The sequence below is a fragment of the Saccopteryx bilineata genome, chromosome 7 (genome assembly GCF_036850765.1).
Source record: "Saccopteryx bilineata isolate mSacBil1 chromosome 7, mSacBil1_pri_phased_curated, whole genome shotgun sequence".
NCBI classification, from domain to species: Eukaryota; Metazoa; Chordata; class Mammalia; order Chiroptera; family Emballonuridae; genus Saccopteryx; species Saccopteryx bilineata.
This window is the reverse complement of record NC_089496.1, coordinates 25,619,248-25,638,482: the sequence shown is the minus strand read 5'-3', so window position 1 is coordinate 25,638,482 and position 19,235 is coordinate 25,619,248. Positions and strand designations below refer to the sequence as shown.

At 39.0% G+C, this 19,235-nt stretch overlaps 1 protein-coding gene across 10 annotated transcripts in view; it reads right to left on the bottom strand.

Annotated features, from left to right (window-relative positions):
- The window catches only part of PPP1R9A (protein phosphatase 1 regulatory subunit 9A), a 279,968-nt gene extending 274,720 nt beyond the window's left edge, over positions 1–5,248 (bottom strand). For 2 of the 10 annotated variants that reach the window (XM_066238461.1, XM_066238462.1), the window contains exons 1-2: positions 4,204–4,448; positions 1,326–2,921 (exon numbers count right to left, since the gene is read on the bottom strand). In XM_066238461.1, coding sequence (XP_066094558.1) covers positions 1,326–2,708 — 1,383 coding nt within the window. In that variant the 5' untranslated portion in view covers positions 2,709–2,921; positions 4,204–4,448. Of the gene's footprint in view, positions 1–1,325; positions 2,922–4,203; positions 4,451–4,661; positions 4,763–5,061 lie in introns of those variants that run through there. The other 8 variants (XM_066238463.1, XM_066238464.1, XM_066238458.1 and 5 more) reach the window with 7 other exon arrangements.
- Between the last annotated feature and the right edge of the window lie 13,987 nt (positions 5,249–19,235).

Sequence of the window (19,235 nt, the reverse complement as noted above, 5' to 3'; positions counted from 1 at the left end):
AGATCTGCAAAGAAACTTAGCTTACTCAGAAATGAGACTCACATCTCTAGGTATTTTAAACACAACTGAACCTGACATGCCCCATTCTGATCCAGAATTTACACTAATGAAATGAAAGTTTTCCAGCTAACACCTGCAGACAGTGTCAAAGATTAGTACTTTATTTCGAACAGTATTACACACAATCAAAGCAAAGTCAAATTTCTCTGTCCCATGTAAACTACACACTTTACAGCCTTATGTGGGAAGCTGCGTGAGGTAGAAATGACAATAGACAGTGATTAGAGATTTGGAGAAAATTTCAGATGATACCATATCAAATTCCAAGTCTATTCTATATACACTGTGTAAGCCAGCAGTCCCTAGAAAGTGGTTTCAAAAAACACATTCTTCCAGCACGACCCTCCAGATTCCCCCGGGGGGCAGAGGGGGAACTGCAGGGCAAGTGCACTTTGAAATAGCACTCCAGGGGACGGTGACACTCAACCTCCTGTCCGGGCTGCCATTACCCGCTAACAACGGTTCGCCACCCGTTGCTGATGTACATTGTGCTATACACCAAATATGAACTAATGAAGTTGTTAGTGGAGAGCATCTAAATTCAGCTGGCATTTATCTAGTTTGTAAGAGGGAAAAATAAATCGGGGAAGGACAAATCAATGTAACTTCCTCTCACAAAATTTCATTTTTAGGCTACAGATCAAATTCTGAATGCAAAGCTATTTACACTCATAGCCTTCCAATTTAAAGTATTTAAGCCCTCTGATACATTTCTCTGAATCAAACTTTCACTACTGAGTAGCAGTACAAAAAAATAAAAAAATGCTCCAACATTCTTCACAATCCACTTAAAGGGATAACTCAGATATTTTTTAAGCAAGGAGATAAAAGAGTATTATTTCAAGGCTACCATAAGTCTCCATTGTGCATTATATTATCCTAGTGTTTGGTTTCAGGAAATGTTATTATTTATGTGTAATTTGGGATAAAACTATTATAGAAGTAGTTCTATTTCAAACTCACAGTCCTGATTTTCACTGTTCGTATAATCACACTCCAGTCCATTGGAAAGTATCTCACAGTCCCAAACTTCTTCAACTTTAATATTATTCCATACTGGCTTATGCAACTCGAAAGCACATTAGGAAATACGATGGCTATCTCCCCAACCCCAGACTTTTTAAAACACCTGACAACATGTATATATATACCAGCAACTTTGAATGCCTTATAGTTGTCAAAATCTGTGTTCTGCATACAGTTAGGCCCAAGTACTTAGAACACTTAGAAGAAACTTGGAAAACAAACTGAGAAAACATACTTACCTTAATCGGAGCACTACTAAACTTAATTTTTCTATTTGCTGGGATATCCTCTTCTTCTGGCAATCCAACGATTTCCGAGTATTCCATGTCAGGTTGATAGTAATTATTTTCCTCACTGTCTTCCTGCTCATCCTGTTCAATGCCTGTCTCTCCCCAGTCTGAATTATACCTGGATCTCACCCTATACACATTATAGTCACTGTGCATGTAAACATGGGAACTCTCAATATTACTTGAATCTTCGGATCCTTCCTTCCCTCGACTGGGTCCAGAAGCATCGGGAGAGGGAAAAACCCCACCTGCAAGTTCCTTCTTCTGTGGCATTGCTGCCTCCTTCCCCACCAAATTAGCTTTGGCATCTTCTGAGGGTTCAGTTTGTGGTGAAAGGATGTCCGACTCTGGCATTGCCTTATTCTTAGCACAAGGTTCTTCAGAAATGTTGTCGGGAGTCTCTTGGGGAGACGTGGAGTCCTCGGCTTCCTTGCTCTGCTGTGTCTCTTCACTGGGTATCGAAGCTAGAGAGGTACTTTTCGAAGCCACTTCTGGTACTGGAGATGCGTTACTCTTCTGAGCATCCTCTGACTCATCACCGTGTTTGTTTGGAGGAGACCAAGAATTCGAATCCTTAAGGTGGCCAAAAGTGTCAAGATTTGTAACAGTCACAGCTGGTAAATTCAGAGGATAATGCCCAGTCACTGAGTATTCGTTGTTTTCAGCCTTCTCAGAAATGATGGAACTGGGGGAATCGGTGTTCTCAAATACTGCACTCAGTTGACTCACAGTTGGGGAGACAGCCTCTGTTCGGGAGCTAAGGCTATCCAAGGAGTCAGTACTGCCTCTGTTGGACTTTGAACCCCCCCATTCATCCTGAGGTTCACTCCCTCCAGCTTTCTCTTTTTTGGGGGAATAACGGTTGTTTTGTCCTGATTCATGCACACTTCTCTCAAACAACTTCCGAGTTTCTGTGAACTTAGAATACGAAGGGCCATCATGCATTGTGTCAAATCTACTAATTCGTTCTGAAACAGAGGACTCCAACTTAACAACTGAGCCATCTGTTTTCTCCAAAAACTCTTTGGGCTTCATTCTTCTCTGAGGAGATGAAGGTCTACCTTTCCCCCTTGTTTTGGCAATGACTGCGGCATTCTCACTGGGTTCCATACCCATCTGCATAAACAGATTTTTAATTCTGTTGACATTGGAGCCATATTTCCTCCCCCTGCTCTGCTGGGAGCCCTCACCTTCCTTTGTCTTTTGTTCCCCATCTGACTTGGGCTTGTCAAAGGTACTTTTCAGAGCCTGGAACTCAGTTCTATATGCATTCCTGTGAGGAGAGGCACTTCTGAGAGTGGTTCGTTCTCCTGAAGACTCGGTTTTCAACATTTTCACTTCAGGGTGAAAAGCCAATGTTCATAATGATCAGGAAGAACAACAGAAAACACCTCTCTTCTCTAATCACCAGTATTTGATCAAGAAAAAGTACCTCTCAACTGGCATACTGTGTCAGTGATCCTCACAACAGGTGTATTAGGAAATTATTCAGTCAGGAGTTACACAAAATGGCTTTCTCAAAGCAAGACTAGGGTAGAGGTTCATCTGTAACAGAAAAGAATGAATTTCTGAATTCATTTACTTATTTGAATTCATGTTTACTCAACCAACATAAACTTTTCAAAGTGGCTTCAAACAGAGGAAATTACTTATTGAAACTGGAATTTTAAAGCTTTAAAAGTTACAACTTTAAAAGTAACAACTCTGATTGGTCTTTGGTAAGAAGATGTTTCAAACACAATTCAGAGATCTCTACCAAAATCATATACATAAACACACACATCCAAGTTACACACAAGCACAACTGAAAGCAATACTTTCACCCAAGTTTTGGTTGCTTTTGTGAATCACCTTAAAAAAATCAGCAGTTCCTATATCTTTAAGCAATCAGACAACTGTACAGAAAAAAAAAAAGGAACATTCAGGACTTTTCATATCAGACAAAACTTATTCTTTCTGTATAAATACAATTAAAAGTTTGAAATCTATGTTAACAAACTCCAAAACATGCTGTAGAGGCTTATCTCCCTCTTTCTGGTCCAATGTTCTCATTTACAGCATCCCCAAAACAACACTAGTGCAATTTCAGACCAAAACATGCAGAACAAAGTTCTTAAATGGCAATAAGTTTCACTCTAACTCCAGCTATAGCAAATATTTGGAAGTTTCATAAGAGTGGATATTATTAACTACATGGAGGGATGTAGGATGTCATGGGAATAAAAGCATGAGAATGTGACGATCAGAAAGCAAATGTACCATGAAACCTTTTTTCATAGCCCTGATTTGTTTATTCCTAGTTGCCTGTAACTTACTACAAGCTCAGAACACAACGCAATGCAGGCTTGCTGGTCTCCTGGAGCCCACAGCTGGATTTTGTATCAATAGGCCAGCAATAAATACTTCAAGATTTTCGAGGAGCAGACCATGTAGTTCTAAAGATTTTTTATTTTGTTTGGGTTTTGGTTTTTAATATTAGGCCGAGCCACTATTAGCCTCACGCACCATCAACTGAGGAAGCACACACTTTCACTTAAATCGTCTCCAAACTCGGCTCTTGGCCCAGCACGCATGCATGGCCCATGCAGACAAACAAGAAAGGCTTTAGAGTGTGGTGCCTGGTTTTTGGTAAGGAAGGCATCGACAATCTCCTTCTACCCTGGCATTTGCTTCAGCCTCGCACACCCTCCCCTCCCCCTCCCCACCCTTCTCCCTCCCCCGCCTATTCGAGCCCTAGGGGGCGGGAGCGGGGAAGGGGGGGAAGAGATGGGGCCGCCGGGGGATTCAAAACCTGCCCTGACAAAAGACAAACATAAATAACACCAACTTGAGAGGCGGCCGATTCCCCAGCCAGGTTCGGGACGCAGTCCCTCGGCCCCGGGGCAGGGCCGGGAGAGCAGGTGACGCCAAGCGCTATGGTAGGAGGTCGCAGTCTAGCTTTGTGCCAAGAAGCACCTGAAGTCCTAACACATTGGCTGCGGCTCCTGGCGGCTGCCAGGCGGATCCCAGTGTGGCACGGGGAGAGCCGAGCTCCCTGGCCACGTTTAAAAAGGAAAAAGAAAAAAACCATACAGGGTAATGATCATAAATCCCTTTGTTTTTTTCCTCTCAATGTGCCAGGAAACAATAGATCCCACTGATAATGTCTCCAATCCTCAACCTAGTGCTCCAAACCACAGCCCACCCCCACCCCCAGCCTGCAACTCAGCCTTTGTACATCCCGATTTCTCCCTCTCCATCTCCACCCTCCCCGACTCCTCGCCCCGCGCACAGCCTCCCCCTTACCCGAGAGGGAACCGCCGCCGGCGGGAGGGTCGGGCGGTCGCGCTCCCACCCCTCCTCCCAGGCGCCCCCGCCCCCCGGTGGCCGCTCGGCTCTGCGCCGCCCTCGCGGTGCCCTCCGCCCGATCCTCACGGCACGGCGCGGCGCGCAGGGCGGCTGCGGCGGCCGCTTCCACGCGCGCCGCGGCCCCCACGCGCGCCCTGCCGGCGGCGGGGCTCCCCAACGCCATTGCCGCCGCCGCCGGGCTTCGGGCGCCCACACTCGCGGGCGGGCCTGGGACCGGGACGTCCCGGCCCGGGAAGGGGCTTCGCCCACGTGCGGCCACCCGCGCAGGCCAGGGAGTCGGGGTGTGATGGGGGCGAGGCCGCGGGGTGAGGAAGGCCTGGGGTAACAGGTGCCTCACCTCGGCTGCGGGGATTAACTCTAGGGCCGCGGAGAGAGCCCGGCAGCAAAATCCCAGGAGAGGGAGCGAAAGGGAGCCTCTGGCGGCCAACCGAGGGCGAAAAGCACCGGCCCGAGGCGCGGCCGCCCCACCCCCTCGGCGGTGGGCGAGGGGCCTCGGGTCCCGGGGCACGGCCTGCACGTGTGGGGCTCGCCCACCTTTATCTGGGGCACTGGCGGGGCGGCAGCTGCGGTCTTGGGCTACCCGATGCTGGAGCCCCACAGTCTGCTGTTAGCTCCGTGACCCCAGGGCATCGCAGCCCCAAGCCATTCCCCTGCCTGGGCCGCCCACACCTGGCTAGGCCCAGAGCCCAGATTCCGTGTGGCCTCCACCTAGCCCGCTGCACTCCACCCACCAACTACCTTGAAGACCTTCAGCCTCTACTACTAAAAGGAAAGGGATGGGGAAGTCTCCTGACATTCTTCAGGAGATTGATTTTTAGACCCTCATCATTTTATAAATAACTGTTCAGTATCCTCTCCTTCCTACCTTCCTCCCTCCACCAAATACTAGAAGTGTTACAGCCTAGTGCGAGGTATAAAACTGATCGTGACCATCAATATACATGGTCCTTTAAACCAATTAACCAATCTTCCTTAAACCTTTAAACCAATCTTCTCAAAAACCATATGGAGCAAAAATTCCTAAGAGGATAATTTTTCAAGAAAGTAAAAGCATGATTCAGAAATATAAAATGAAGCTGTGTCAGAAATGTTATTTGACTCATTAATTAGGGAGGGAAACAGCAAGATCTTGCAACACATCCAAATGCGACAGTGAGAAGCGGACCTTTATAACAATCAGGAAAGAGGCAAAACTGGTTAATATATAAAGTACCAAAATATGTTTTGAATTATCTGTTCGACAGGCAGTGATCAATTGTGTCTCTAAGGGACAAAATAATTCTCCTTATCTATAGGTAAGAACCATAAATTTCTAAAGCATATAGATTAGTAAAATAGCCCTAGCCGAAGGCAGTCAGAGGTGCAGACTACTGAAAAACCACGTAACTCCACATTCCTGTAGATAACATCCAGCATTCCATTGAAAGGACACCCAGTAATTTTTCTGCCCCTGTCAGAGTCTTATACAAAGTTTTCCCAACAACACTGTTATTATATGTATTTTACAGATAGGAAAACTGAAGTTTAGGTTTCATAACATACCACAGCTTTATCTGCTAGTAAATGATTAGAGCTGGTTAGGAACTGGACAGGTCTGCACGCAGAATCTATACCCGGGGAGCAAAATCTCTCCTTTTAAAGGGGCTTTGTAGTTCATCTACGCATCTTTTATTTTGAGCAGTGAATGTTTTTCTTCAAGTCTCACCAAATTTTAGGTACTTTCCCAAGAAATTGGCATTCTCTGCCTATGAAGTCGATGTCACTTCTTAATGCATAAACAAACCTAACAGACAACATGAGGGGGATGTGGTTCCAGCCTCCACTTTGGAAAGAACATTTGTGCTGTCTTGGGTAATTTAATGGACAAGTTCCTGTCATTTATTTGCAGAATGAAAACCATGTTTTTTAGGAGAATAACCTAAATAAATGCAGGAACCTAGTCACTGAATCCTGTCTATAGAAGAATCAGAGTTGGCAATAAAATCAGTCTTACACCTCTTTGCAAAAAAAAAGATGATTCATAAAGATAAGCAGCCTAAAGAATTTAGTTGGTGTTTCTTTTTTTTTGAAATGTGAACCTTCTAGAAAAAGTCAGACTGAAAGAATCAATGACAGAGTTTTAAAAATATAATGCTGATAATTTAAAATTCTTGGGTTGCCAATAATCTGCTTTCTACTCTTAACTCTTATCTGAATGTTTGAAGGCCCTGTTAGGCCAGTAGTAATCCAATACATATGACTGTTTTACTTTAAAATAACTAAAATTAAATGCAATTAAATATTCAGTTCCTTATTCCCATTTGCAACATTTGAAGGACTCGTTGGCTACCTGTGGCTAGTGGCTACCCTATTAGACCCTGTGGACACAGAATATTTCTGTCGCAGACATCTCTATTGGGCAGTGCTCTCCTGGGCAACACTGGCACTTCTACAAATTAGGAAAGGCATAATATACTGGGTTAAAAATTAGTTCTGTAATAGATCATTAATATATTGGGGATTCGAGGTCATAAGTTTCTCATGCTCCAACGGAAAGAGGGGGGTGGAGAGAGTGTTACAACATAGAATGTGAAGTTTAGTGTTGACATGCAGGGCATCCAAACGCAGTGTACTGGGGTGAGAGGGTTGATTATCACATATGACTTCTTTCCTAAATTATAAAGCATATTGTAAGCTGTTATTCTGATTTCCTTCATAACTATTAATATCACGATTAGTAAGAATAGACTACGAGATTAGTTAATAAACAAAAAGTACAAAATGTATCCTACACTGTTTGTGGGGGATTCTAAATATATTTTTAAGTTTGCATAATGGGTACTCTGAGTAACTATCCCCCCTAAATTCATAGCAGGAGGCACCTGGCTGATTTTGTATTAATAGAAGTACATAAAGGAAAAGAATAAACAAATATAAAGGTCTCTAGAATAATTCTTTAGGCAAAGTAATGAGAAAATAACTCCTATAGGTAATTTTACACATAACTTTAGCATAAAAGAATATTTTACTCATACTACTATCTTTTTATTTTTTAAGCAATATTTATTTTTTTAAAAAACCACTTGGCCCTGGCCAGGTGACTTTGTGAATGAAGCGTCGTCCAGGTGCACCAAGGTTGCGAGTTCAATCCCTAGTCAGGGCACATAGGGAAAGCAATCAATGAGTGCATAACTAAATGGAACAACTAAGTGCAGTATTGAGTTGATTCTTCTCTCTTTCTCTCTCTTTCCCCTTCTCTGTGTCTCAATCAGTAGAAAAATTAAAAAATAAGAAAAATTTGTGGATGATAATAAGGCATTTTACCAAAAATTTAGCTATAACTGCTTATTGTATTTTACTTTATTTTTTACAACTGCTTATTTTACATTTGTAAATATCAGACAGCTTTGTTGCCTTTCCTGAGATCAGTCTGATTTTGTGATGCTTGTCATAAAATTAAGCTTAAATCAACAAATGGATATTGGAATCTACACTGTGTAATTTCTGACCAAATAAATTGATAAGACAGTATGATTTTCTACCTACATTCATGGCTGGGCCATGTCATTGAAAATTTATACAGTCATCTTAGTCTATTTCTTGTTCTACAATCCAGCCAGTATTTTGGCTTTACAGCCTAAAAGGAGGCTAATAGGTTTGAATATTTACTTTTATTTGCTACAAGTAATAAACTGTAGAACTTCTTGGGATTTCTTAAAATAATTTTTAAGTTATTCATATCTTTATATTTTTTATTGATTGGTTTGAGGGAGAGAAAGAAACATTGACTTGTTATTTTACGTATTTATGCATCATTGGTTGATTCTTATGTGTGCCCTGACCAGGAATCAAACCCACAATCTTAACAAATCAGGACAATACTTTAACCAATTGAGCTACCCAGCCAGAGCCAAGTTATTATTAATATCTTAGCTTTACATATAAACTACAGCAGATTTATACAGTGTGTTTAGACCAAAGTTATGTATCTTCTCTTTGTTCCCTATTTTTAGTTTATTTGGTTGCCCACACAAAATACAGAAAACCAAGAGTTTTATCAGACTAGACGTTGGTATGATGTTTTCATTACTGTCACTGTTACAAAGGTTGAAGCAATAGCTGTGATACCCATTGTTTTCAGTTTTCCGTTTTATAGTGGTGCAAATCACATGTTTAAAAACCAAGTGGGAGGTATTTATCTGCTTCTACAGAAGCAGATTAACCCTCTGGCTATAGGAGTCTAGTAGTGGAACTTGATCTGCCAGTCCTGCACCCACAGAGTGTACCTGAACTCTGGCATCCTTGGGACTGACATGTTGTCTATTCTGCTTCAGAATAATTTATTTTGAAACTGGAACAAATGGGAGAGACATGGTGATCCTTCAGAGAGAGCAGTTAGCAAAGTGTCAAACTGAGATTCAAATAGAAACATTGTCCCGGGTTTCATATTCCATCCTCTTTTATCCTAGAGATGCTAAATCTAATTCTTGAGCTAGATGATATAGCACGGCTCCTCTTAGCACACAACTGGTCGGGGGGAGAGTTGTCCAAAGTACTCTTAGTTGTGAAAATATGGAGGACGGAATCAAAGAATAACAACGGTACTTCAATAGCTTCTCTATTCCATGGTAATTAGCCCTGGTGAATGAATTATTAAAGTAAATAAATAAACACCCAGTTTCCCTACAGTTAAACAGGAGACTCCAGTGATTTTATTTCCAATTTCAGTTTAGTTCCAGTAATAAAACCTCCTTGAGGAGGTCCATTGTAGCCCCACTTTTAGAAAATGCAGATTATAAAAAACTGCATTTTAAGAAAACTCTAGTACTTAATTTATAGATGTGATCATATGCTTTTAGAAATAAAAAGAAATTTGCTATAAAGTTGTTAGTACTTTTTCCACAGGTTCTTAGCCATAATCCTGTTGTCCAGCATAGACTTATTAATTATCACTATGTTAACACATAGTTTCAAATAAAGTTTGAAAATATATCATAATGCCTTACACGTTTTTACACCATTAACTTTTTGAATTGGATGAATAATGAACAAATACTTGTCCTATTCAGTGGGCAGGTCTTGAGCGACCAATCCTCTTCTTCTGACCTATTTTTGTCACCAGCACTGCAATTGTATTTAGAAATGTTGCTGAACTTAGTTTCTTCTTGATTAAGCCACCACAAAGTCCTTTGCTCAACTAGTAGATTTGATGTACTACAAAATAATGTATACAAAGTATACATATTTTGCAAATTCATAACTCTGAGCTCATCTCAAAAGCCTCAGAAATTAAGCAAGGCCAGCAACATACAATCAAATGATAGACTACCACATGTTTACCCAAAAGAAAGTTGAGCCAAGACCAAATAAGGCATTTAGATGCATAAATAAATAGTCATTTATTATGTGATGTAGTTTTGTTTTCTAAAAAGCAAATATACCTTCAAAATTCTAACACTTAGCTTAAACTTGGCACTAGTATACTCTGGGATGAGTGCTGACCCAGAAACTTACATATTTACAGAGGAACAGTGTCCATCATCACCACCTCATTAACACCATTCTGATTGTTTCTGTGGGATTTTCGAATGCAAGGTCATTGCATATTTTGCTTTAAATGAAATTGTTTCCAACTATGGAAGATATGACTTCTCTGCAAGATTCTAACCATATGTTTGAGTATATAAAACCTAAGAACACTGAGTACACAATTCAGAACTGAAAGGAATCAATAAAAGTAACACAAAATGTTTCTAATAAATTACTGTCTTGAAGGCTCACCTTGTAGAAATCAAATACGCAATTGATTTTGTATAGTTCTTGGTACAATTTTGATTTTTTTAAAGTAAAGTGTCTTGTATATTAGTTAGGTTCAAAACACACCAATTATATGGCCTATGTAGTTTTTACTAAATAAGTTAGTAAAATTCTGCGATGTTCTTTGCTCATAGAAAGTTTGATTATCTGGATTTAATTTCTTGGCATAGTGCTAGACATGAAAGTTGATGATATCTGTTGTTGTCTTTGTAAAGTGTGCTTGGAAATAAATATAAGAACACATGACTTCTGTTGCAGAATTGAAAAAAATACACTATTACCCTTTGTTAGTAGTGTCATATCCACTCTAAACCTCATGTGGAAACCAGAATGACCTTGAAAGCTTGACCAGAGTCCCATACCTGGGTCCCACACCTGCCTTCCTGATTAAGAGTCTCTAGGTAAAATCTAGTAAACTCTGAAAAGTTGCAAAGGTAATTCTATTGTGCAGCTGGATTGAAGATGGATATTTGGATAACACTAACTAGATAATGTAACTAATATTAGAATCTAATAAATTGTTAATGTCTAGTTTACACCTGAAGTTCTCACTTTTGAATCTGTATTCTCTGAATTGGGGAAGCTTCTGGGACTGTGAATAGGAGGCATGGGAAACCATGTTTTTGTCATGGAGGTCTAACCCTGGCTTTTTGGTTAAGATGATAGCGACCCCTGTTGCTTTGTAGGTACAGCCTTATTGGCTCTCTACATTGATCCAAGAGCCTAGAAAAGCTTATAAATGTGGTACTCACAGGAACTGAGAAGTCTTCTTGAGTCCCTCTGCTCAAAATTTCCTCTAACTCCAAGACTATCCAGAAAATGTTAGTCTTTTAGACCAAATGTATTTAAATTGGAGCATATAGTGATATGTTAGCTACTTTTATTGAAGTCTCAGAAAATTTTCCACTAACTGAAGGGTGATTCTCAGAGCCACTGGAGTTCTAATTCCACCAGAAAATAGAGAAGTTTGGGAGGCAGCCAAATATTGAGCATGTTGTTAAAAGATCATTTTTTAAAAAGGTAAATTCATGACTCCTATACCTATTTAAAAATGAAAACATATTATGATTTTATTTAATTCACTAATGAGGAAACTGTCAAGATATTATAACTAGTTCATGGGAGAACACTTTTTAAAAATTCACATTTATAGATCAGAAATGTTGAAATTAACTTGTAAATGAAAGCAAAAATAGCTTCTTCCCTAGTGGGGAAGAGAAAGCAAGTGAACCTGCAGACCGGACAGAACTTATAGGACTATAGACAGGGATTACCTTACAGTGTCCTCCGCCATCTACACTGGAAAGAATGTAAACAACTTGAAGACAAAGAAAAACTAAAATAGGATGCCTAGAAGAATGGATCGAAACCATGGCCCAGTCTGCTAGAAATTTCATGCTGGCCTGTGACAGAGTTAACCACCCTGATGTTGTAGGAAGACAAGAGACCCAATAATCTTGGTCGAATTTGCTTATGCTTGAAGTGATTTCTGTGTTAACCGTCACAAAATAATTCTTTTCCTTTCACCAATCCCTGAGTATAAAAATGTTGAAAATCACCAACATAGTTTTTTATTGAACCATAGCGTTGTCCTTACAAAGTTAGACACCAGGGCCTCGGTAAGGTTTCCATTCTTTATTTCCAAACACTTAGATTAACAATCTTTGGATTATACATAAGAATATTTATAGCAACCATTACTGATAATAGCCAAAACATGGATGTCCATCAAATGATGACTGAAAAACTAAAATGCAATGTAGCTATACAATGGAATATAGTTGGCAATGAAAAAGAAATGAAGTATGGATACATATTACCCCATGGATGCAACTGGAAAACCTTGTGCTAAGTGATGGAAGTCAGTCACAAAGGCCATGTATTATATGATTCCATTCATACAAAGTGTCCAAAATAGGCATCTCTATAGAAACAGAAAGTAAATTAGTGGTTGCTTTAGGCTGGGACTCAGGGGTGATGCTGGGGAGTGAGAGCCGATGGGTCTGGAGTTTCTTTTCAGGAATATGTAAAATGTTCTAGAATTAGATTGTGGTGGTGGTTATACAAAACTGTGAAGATGCTAAAACATATTGAATTGTACTCTTTAAGTGGGTCAATTGTATGATGTGTGAATTATATCTCAATAAAGCAATAAAAAATATCTTTGGCTCATCTATAATAAAGTCCACAGCCCTATAACCAATTGTCTAAGCTAGTGTGATTCCCATACTTAATGTCAAGTTAATTTTATTGACTAACACTTTTGCCTATCACTAAGTGGTCCTCTTATAGTACTAGACATTTAGGTCAGGAATAATTCACATTACAGCTTAAGAATTGCTGAACAAAACTTGGAATAATTCAGATTCTCATAGTTATGTGAGAGTCTGCACATAATAAGGAAACAAAATTGAAAATGAAAAGTGTATTTCACATAAGTATCAAAACATTAGATCGCTAATTTCACTCTGAATTTGGGTTTCTAGAATCTCTGTGACTTGGATTGAAGTTATCTGTACCTGGTTTAAAATCCATTTTGGAATTCAGTGAAGATAAATGAAAATATATAGAAATAATTATTTGTGTAATTTGATATATCTAAAAAATTAGGAGGGAATGTGTGAGATTCTCATGGGCAAATAACCTCTGTTTGTTGTTGCTTTATTTTCTAAGATTTATCACAGTAAAGTCAAAACTTTTTCTACACATAAATAAGTATATATCAGGCAATATAAGTGATTTTTAAACAATATATCTAAAATTTGCATCCAAACAAGATTTACCTCAAAGCAGTCTTCTAAATCTACTCTAGGTAATGAATATGTTCATTCTTTAAATAGAATTAGATGTTTACAAACAACCTGGTCTAATATGATATGAAAAATGAAAGTGGTGAATCCAGTAGGTCACTGACTGAGTCAGAGGCCAGTTCATAACAAAAAAAGAGTTCCAAAGGATAGCTTTTAACATTTTTTCAAAAAGCATATTCTTGGAAAGGAATAACACTTATTTTGCTGTATAATTTATGTGTTTGTTTTACTATGTTTTAATCACACCTCTTTATTATCATTGCAACAGGTTAATGATGTTTGTGTATTTTTTACCTAACAAATATTATACCCACAAATAACAGTAATCACTGTTTACAATAGAATAGGTAATACTACACAGCTTCATTATTCAGTGGAAAGTTGTTCTTAGCACACTAGGTAAAAATATATAAGAAGCTGACACATAGTATTGTCTCAAAGCCAATTTTCTTTGTTAAAAGTGTGATTGTTTCATAGTCACTTTGCATAGTTTTATTTTCATTGTTAAAAGTGTAATTTCAGGCCCTGGCCGGTTGGCTCAGCGGTAGAGCGTCGGCCTAGTGTGTGGAGGACCCGGGTTCGATTCCTGGCCAGGGCACACAGGAGAAGCGCCCATTTGCTTTTCCATCCCTCTGCTGCACCTTCCTCTCTGTCTCTCTCTTCCCCTCCCGCAGCCAAGGCTCCATTGGAGCAAAAATGGCCCGGGCGCTGGGGATGGCTCTGTGGCCTCTGCCTCAGGCACTAGAGTGGCTCTGGTCACAACATGGTGATGCCCAGGATGGGCAGAGCATCGCCCCCTGGTGGGCAGAACATTGCCCCATGGTGGGCGTGCCAGGTGGATCCCAGTCGGGCGCATGCGGGAGTCTGTCTGACTGTCTCTCCCTGTTTCCAGCTTCAGAAAAATGCAAAAGAAAATGCAAAAAAAAAAAAGTGTAATTTCATCTAGAGAAAGAAAAACAAAGCTGGAGGCCTGAATTCACAATGTATTACAAAATACATTTTGTATTTTGCAAACTAATATGGTATTGGAAAAGGACAGATATACAGACCAATGGAACAGAATAGAGAATCCAGAAATAAACTCTTACATATATAACCAAATGATCTTCAGCAAAGGTACCAATGTTCCACAATGGAGAAAGGATAGTTTCAACAAATGGTGCTGGCGAAACAGAATATAAAGCTTCAAAGGAATGAAATCAGACCTTATGTTATACCATACACAAAAATTAACTCACAATGGATTAAAGACCTAAACGTAACACCTGAATCCATAAATACCTTAAAAGATAACATATGGGAAAAATGTTCATAATATTGGACTTGACAATGAATTTTTTGTCTATGACGTTGACAGTACAGGCAATAAAAGCAAAACAGACAAATAGGACTACATTAACGCAAAAGTGTCTGTGAAGCAAAGGAACAATCATCAGAGTGAAAAGGTAACCTAGAGAATGGAAGGAATTACTTGAAAAACTTATATCTGATAAAAGGTTAACACCCCGCCTGACCGGGCGGTGGCGCAGTGCACAGAGCATCGGACTGGGATGCAGAAGACCCAGGTTCGAGACCCCATGGTTGCCAGCTTGAGCGAGGTCTCATGTGGTTTGAGCAAAAGCTCACCAGCTTGAGCCCAAGGTCACTGGCTCAAGCAAGGGGCTACTCGGTCTGCTGAAGGCCCACAGTCAAGGCACATATGAGAAAGCAATCAATGAACAATTAAGGTGTTGCATGCGCAATGAAAAACTAATGATTGATGCTTCTCATCTCTCCGTTCCTGTCTGTCTGTTCCTGTCTATCCCTCTCTCTGACTCTCTCTCTGTCTCTGTAAAAAAAAAAAAAAGGTTAATATCCAGAATATATAAAGAACTTCTACAACTCAAACAAACAAACAAACAAAAAACCCTACAATCAATCCAATTTAAAAAGGAACATAGGTCTTGAATAGACATTTCTCTAAATAAGTTGTACAATGGCCAACAAGCGTATGAAAAAAAAAAACCTCAACATCATTAGTCATCAGAAAAATGCAAACTAAAGCCACAATGAGATATCACCTCACACCCCACCCAAAATAGCTGATAAACTAAAAGAAAAACTCAAGAAAATAACAATTTTTAGTGAAGATATGGAAAAATGGAAGCCCTCGTGCTCTGTTGGTGAAATGAAACTGGTTCAGCACCTACGGGAAGCAGTATGGAGGCTCCTCACAATCTTCAAAACAGAATTACTATATGTTCTAGTAATCCCATTTCTGGAAATTTATTTAAAATAATTGAAGATAGGATCTTGAAGAGATATTTGCATACCTATGTTCATTAAAGCATTATCCACAGTGGTCAAGATGTAGAAGCAACCTAAGTGTCCATCAGCAGAAGAATGGATTTAAAAATGTAGTATATGCATACAATGGAATATGATCAGCCTCTCAAAACAAAGAAATCTTATTATATGCTGCAGCATGGATGAACTTGACATTATGCTAAGCAAAATAAGCCAGCCACAAAAGGCAAATGCCACACTTATATGAGACAGCTAAAATTGTCAAAAATCTTAGAAAGTAGAATGGTGATTTGCAGGAGAGGAGGAAAGAAGAGTTGTTCAGTGGATGTGGAGTTTCGGTTTTGGAACATGAAACAGTTCTAGATATCAGTTGCACAACAACACATGACAATGTATAAATATATAGTTAATACTATTGTACTGTGTGCTTTTAAAAAATTGATAGTAAATGTTATTTGTTTTTACCACAACTGAAAAAAGTGTAATTTCATTGCTACAAGGTGAACCAATAAGAAAAACACTTTTACATAGTCCCCGGGGAATGATCAAAATCAAGGTTAATTGGCAGGAGAAGGTAATTTATACATAAGTATACTTTGCCAAGTTTCCAGTTCTAGCTTTACAAATGCATCAGAAGGAATGAAAATATTTCCTTATTTTTCAGCCATTTGATTACTTAGCTGTGTTATAAAATCTAAGCATCATATACTTTGAAAGTATATAAATGCTTAAATTCTTTTAACCTTGACTTTTATATTTGTAATTTCAGGTTTGACTTTTCACTTTACTAATGCAAAACAAAAAGTCAAACGACTATTTTGTCATGAGTCCAGATGTTGTTTTGACTTTGACTTCACTTTGGGATTAGGTGCAGACATGTTCCTTTCTGACAAGGAATGATTTTAGCTGGTCCTACCTAACTCAGACTTACCTTGGCTCTGATGAATTAGATACAGTCAGTTCTCTGGTACTTTTGCCATAAAGTTAATCCCCTGAACTTGAGCCAGAGAACACTCCAATTCCTGTTTGAACTCTGGAATTCCCATGTTATTGGGCTGTACCCTGTTCTCTGCTTTAAAATTCATATTCTCTCTCTCTCTCTCTCATTCACTCCATTCTCACCAACCAACCAGGAGCTACATCTCTAGTTAGCCTTAGACATCTATGCATGACAAATACATGTTCATTTCATTTGTTTCACTTTAACCTAAGGAATCAAGTTTAATTTCTTCATTCATTTTAAAAGCAAATTAACAATACATTTAATTTGTCTAATAAAAATCAAGCACTTTGTTATCGGTCTAAAACTTTATGTTTGGTTTCAGTAAATGGCAAATTTTAAACTATTTGATGTAAACAGGGCTGAAATTTCAAAACTGTTAACTTTTTTCTATGTATTTAGATATATACTAGTTATAAAATGAATGTAAGAAAACCAGTGGTTTGCTGGAGAACATCTTAAGATTTACTCTCTACAGGTATTAGGGAAACTCTGGTTTACAATATTTGTCAATTTCCATGGTGTAATTACTCCAACCATGGTCAGTTTCAAACTAACAACATATAATTCCTGAAGATTGAATAGTCAGCACTCACAGGCCAGTAGGAACCAGCTCCAACTCACCAATGAAGAAAACCACATATTAAAAAGAATACAATGACAGGGAATTAGTTACAACAAAATAATCATGGGTTTTTTTTGTTGTTGTTTTTTTGTTTACTTATTGACTGATTTTTTTAGATGGTGGAGGGAGGAGAGAGAGAGAGAGAGAGAGAGAGAAGGAGGAGAAACAGGAAAGCATCAACTCATAGTAATTGCTTCTCATATGTGCCTTGACCAGGCAAGCCCAGGATTTCAAACTGGTGACCTCACCATTCCAGGTTGACGCTTTATGCACTGCACCACCACAGGTCAGGCATGGGTTTTCTTTAAAGAGAAAGTTTTATAAAAAAAAATTTCTAAGCAACATAAATATATATTAAAATTGGATCAATATGTTGATCAAAGTAAAATATGAAATTTAAAGTACATTTGAGTATTTGTTTCCAAAGACATACACACTTTCATGTTCATCACAGCGTTATTCACAGTGGCCAAGACATGGAAACAATCAGAGTGGTGTCTTTTGATAGAAGATCGAATAAAGAAGATGTTGTACATATGTACAGTGGAATACTACTCATCTATAAGAAAAGATGACATACTACCATTTGCAACAACATGGGTGGACCTTGAGAATATTATGCTAAGTGAAATAAATCCATCAGTAAAAGCTCAGAACTATATGATTTTACTCATATGTGGGATATAAAACTGAGACTCATAGACATAGGCAAAAGTGAAATGGTTATCAGGGGAGAAGAATAAGGGGAGAAAGTAAGGGAGCCAAATATATATATATATATATAGTGACAGAAGATAGTTTAACTATAGGTGGTGGGGACATAACGCAATAGTTTAGGTGCCATGGAGTGTTCAACTGAAACATGTATCTCTATGCACCAATGTCATCCCATTATATATAAGTTCTAAACATAAATAAATAGTATATTTGAGACTCTATTTCTTTTTTATAAACCCATAACAGGCATATTTTATGACAACAGTAAATTATGCCATTAACAAAAACTTCACTTTTATCTCTTACCATTGTTTACATTTTTGTTCATCCTTTTAAATCCTGAAACATAGGTGGATAGTATAAGTGAAAAAAGTTATTCAATAAAAGCAAGTCACTAGAAGAGCTAAACAGTTAGATTTGCTCTTTGGCTAAATCTTGAATGTTTAGTCTGCTCCAAAGGCGTTTTATTTTTATTTTTATTTTTTTTCTCAAAAGTGTTTGAAAATGTAGATTTTATTATTATTCAAACTTGGTGAAACCAACAGACCAGGAGATGACTGACATTGTAAAGATGAATTGTTACTGCCTGACCTGCAGTGGCACAGTGGATAAAGCCTCGACCTGGAAATGCTGAGGTCGCTGGTTCAAAACTCTGGGCTTGCCTGGTCAAGGCACATATGGGAGTTGATGCTTCCAGCTCCTCCCCCCTTCTCTCTGTCTCTCCTCTCTCTCTCTCTCTCTCTCTCTCTCTCTCTCTCTCTGTCTCTCCCTCTCCTCTCTAAAATGAATAAATAAAAATTAAAAAAAAAAAAAAAGATGGATTGTTACTGACAGTTCCCAAGGAAAGGGTGCATAGCATGCCACGCAGTGATACTCAGCAAAGCACTGGGGTTGCTCAGAAAGCAGAAGGATTGGGAGAAACACGTGGCAAAAGCCTATTATATGGGAGAGAGGATACAAAACGTAGATTTATAGTTGTGTGTACATAAAACACAGAGTTTATTCTCTTACTATTATTTATCAATTATTTTATTATTCATTTGTATTATAATTGTAAACATACTTTGCCCACCCCTGGATTTTAAGTGGGAAGATAGGTGAAGCAGGTTAAACCTCCTTGGAAGTGGCTGGTTTGAGTGCCTGACATGTGGTGGCACATTGGATAAAGCCTCCACCTGGAACTCTGTGAGGTCCCCATTTGAATCCCTGGGCTTGCCTGATCAAGGCATATATGGTAGTTTATGCTTTCTGCTCCCCCCCACCTCTCTTAAATGAAT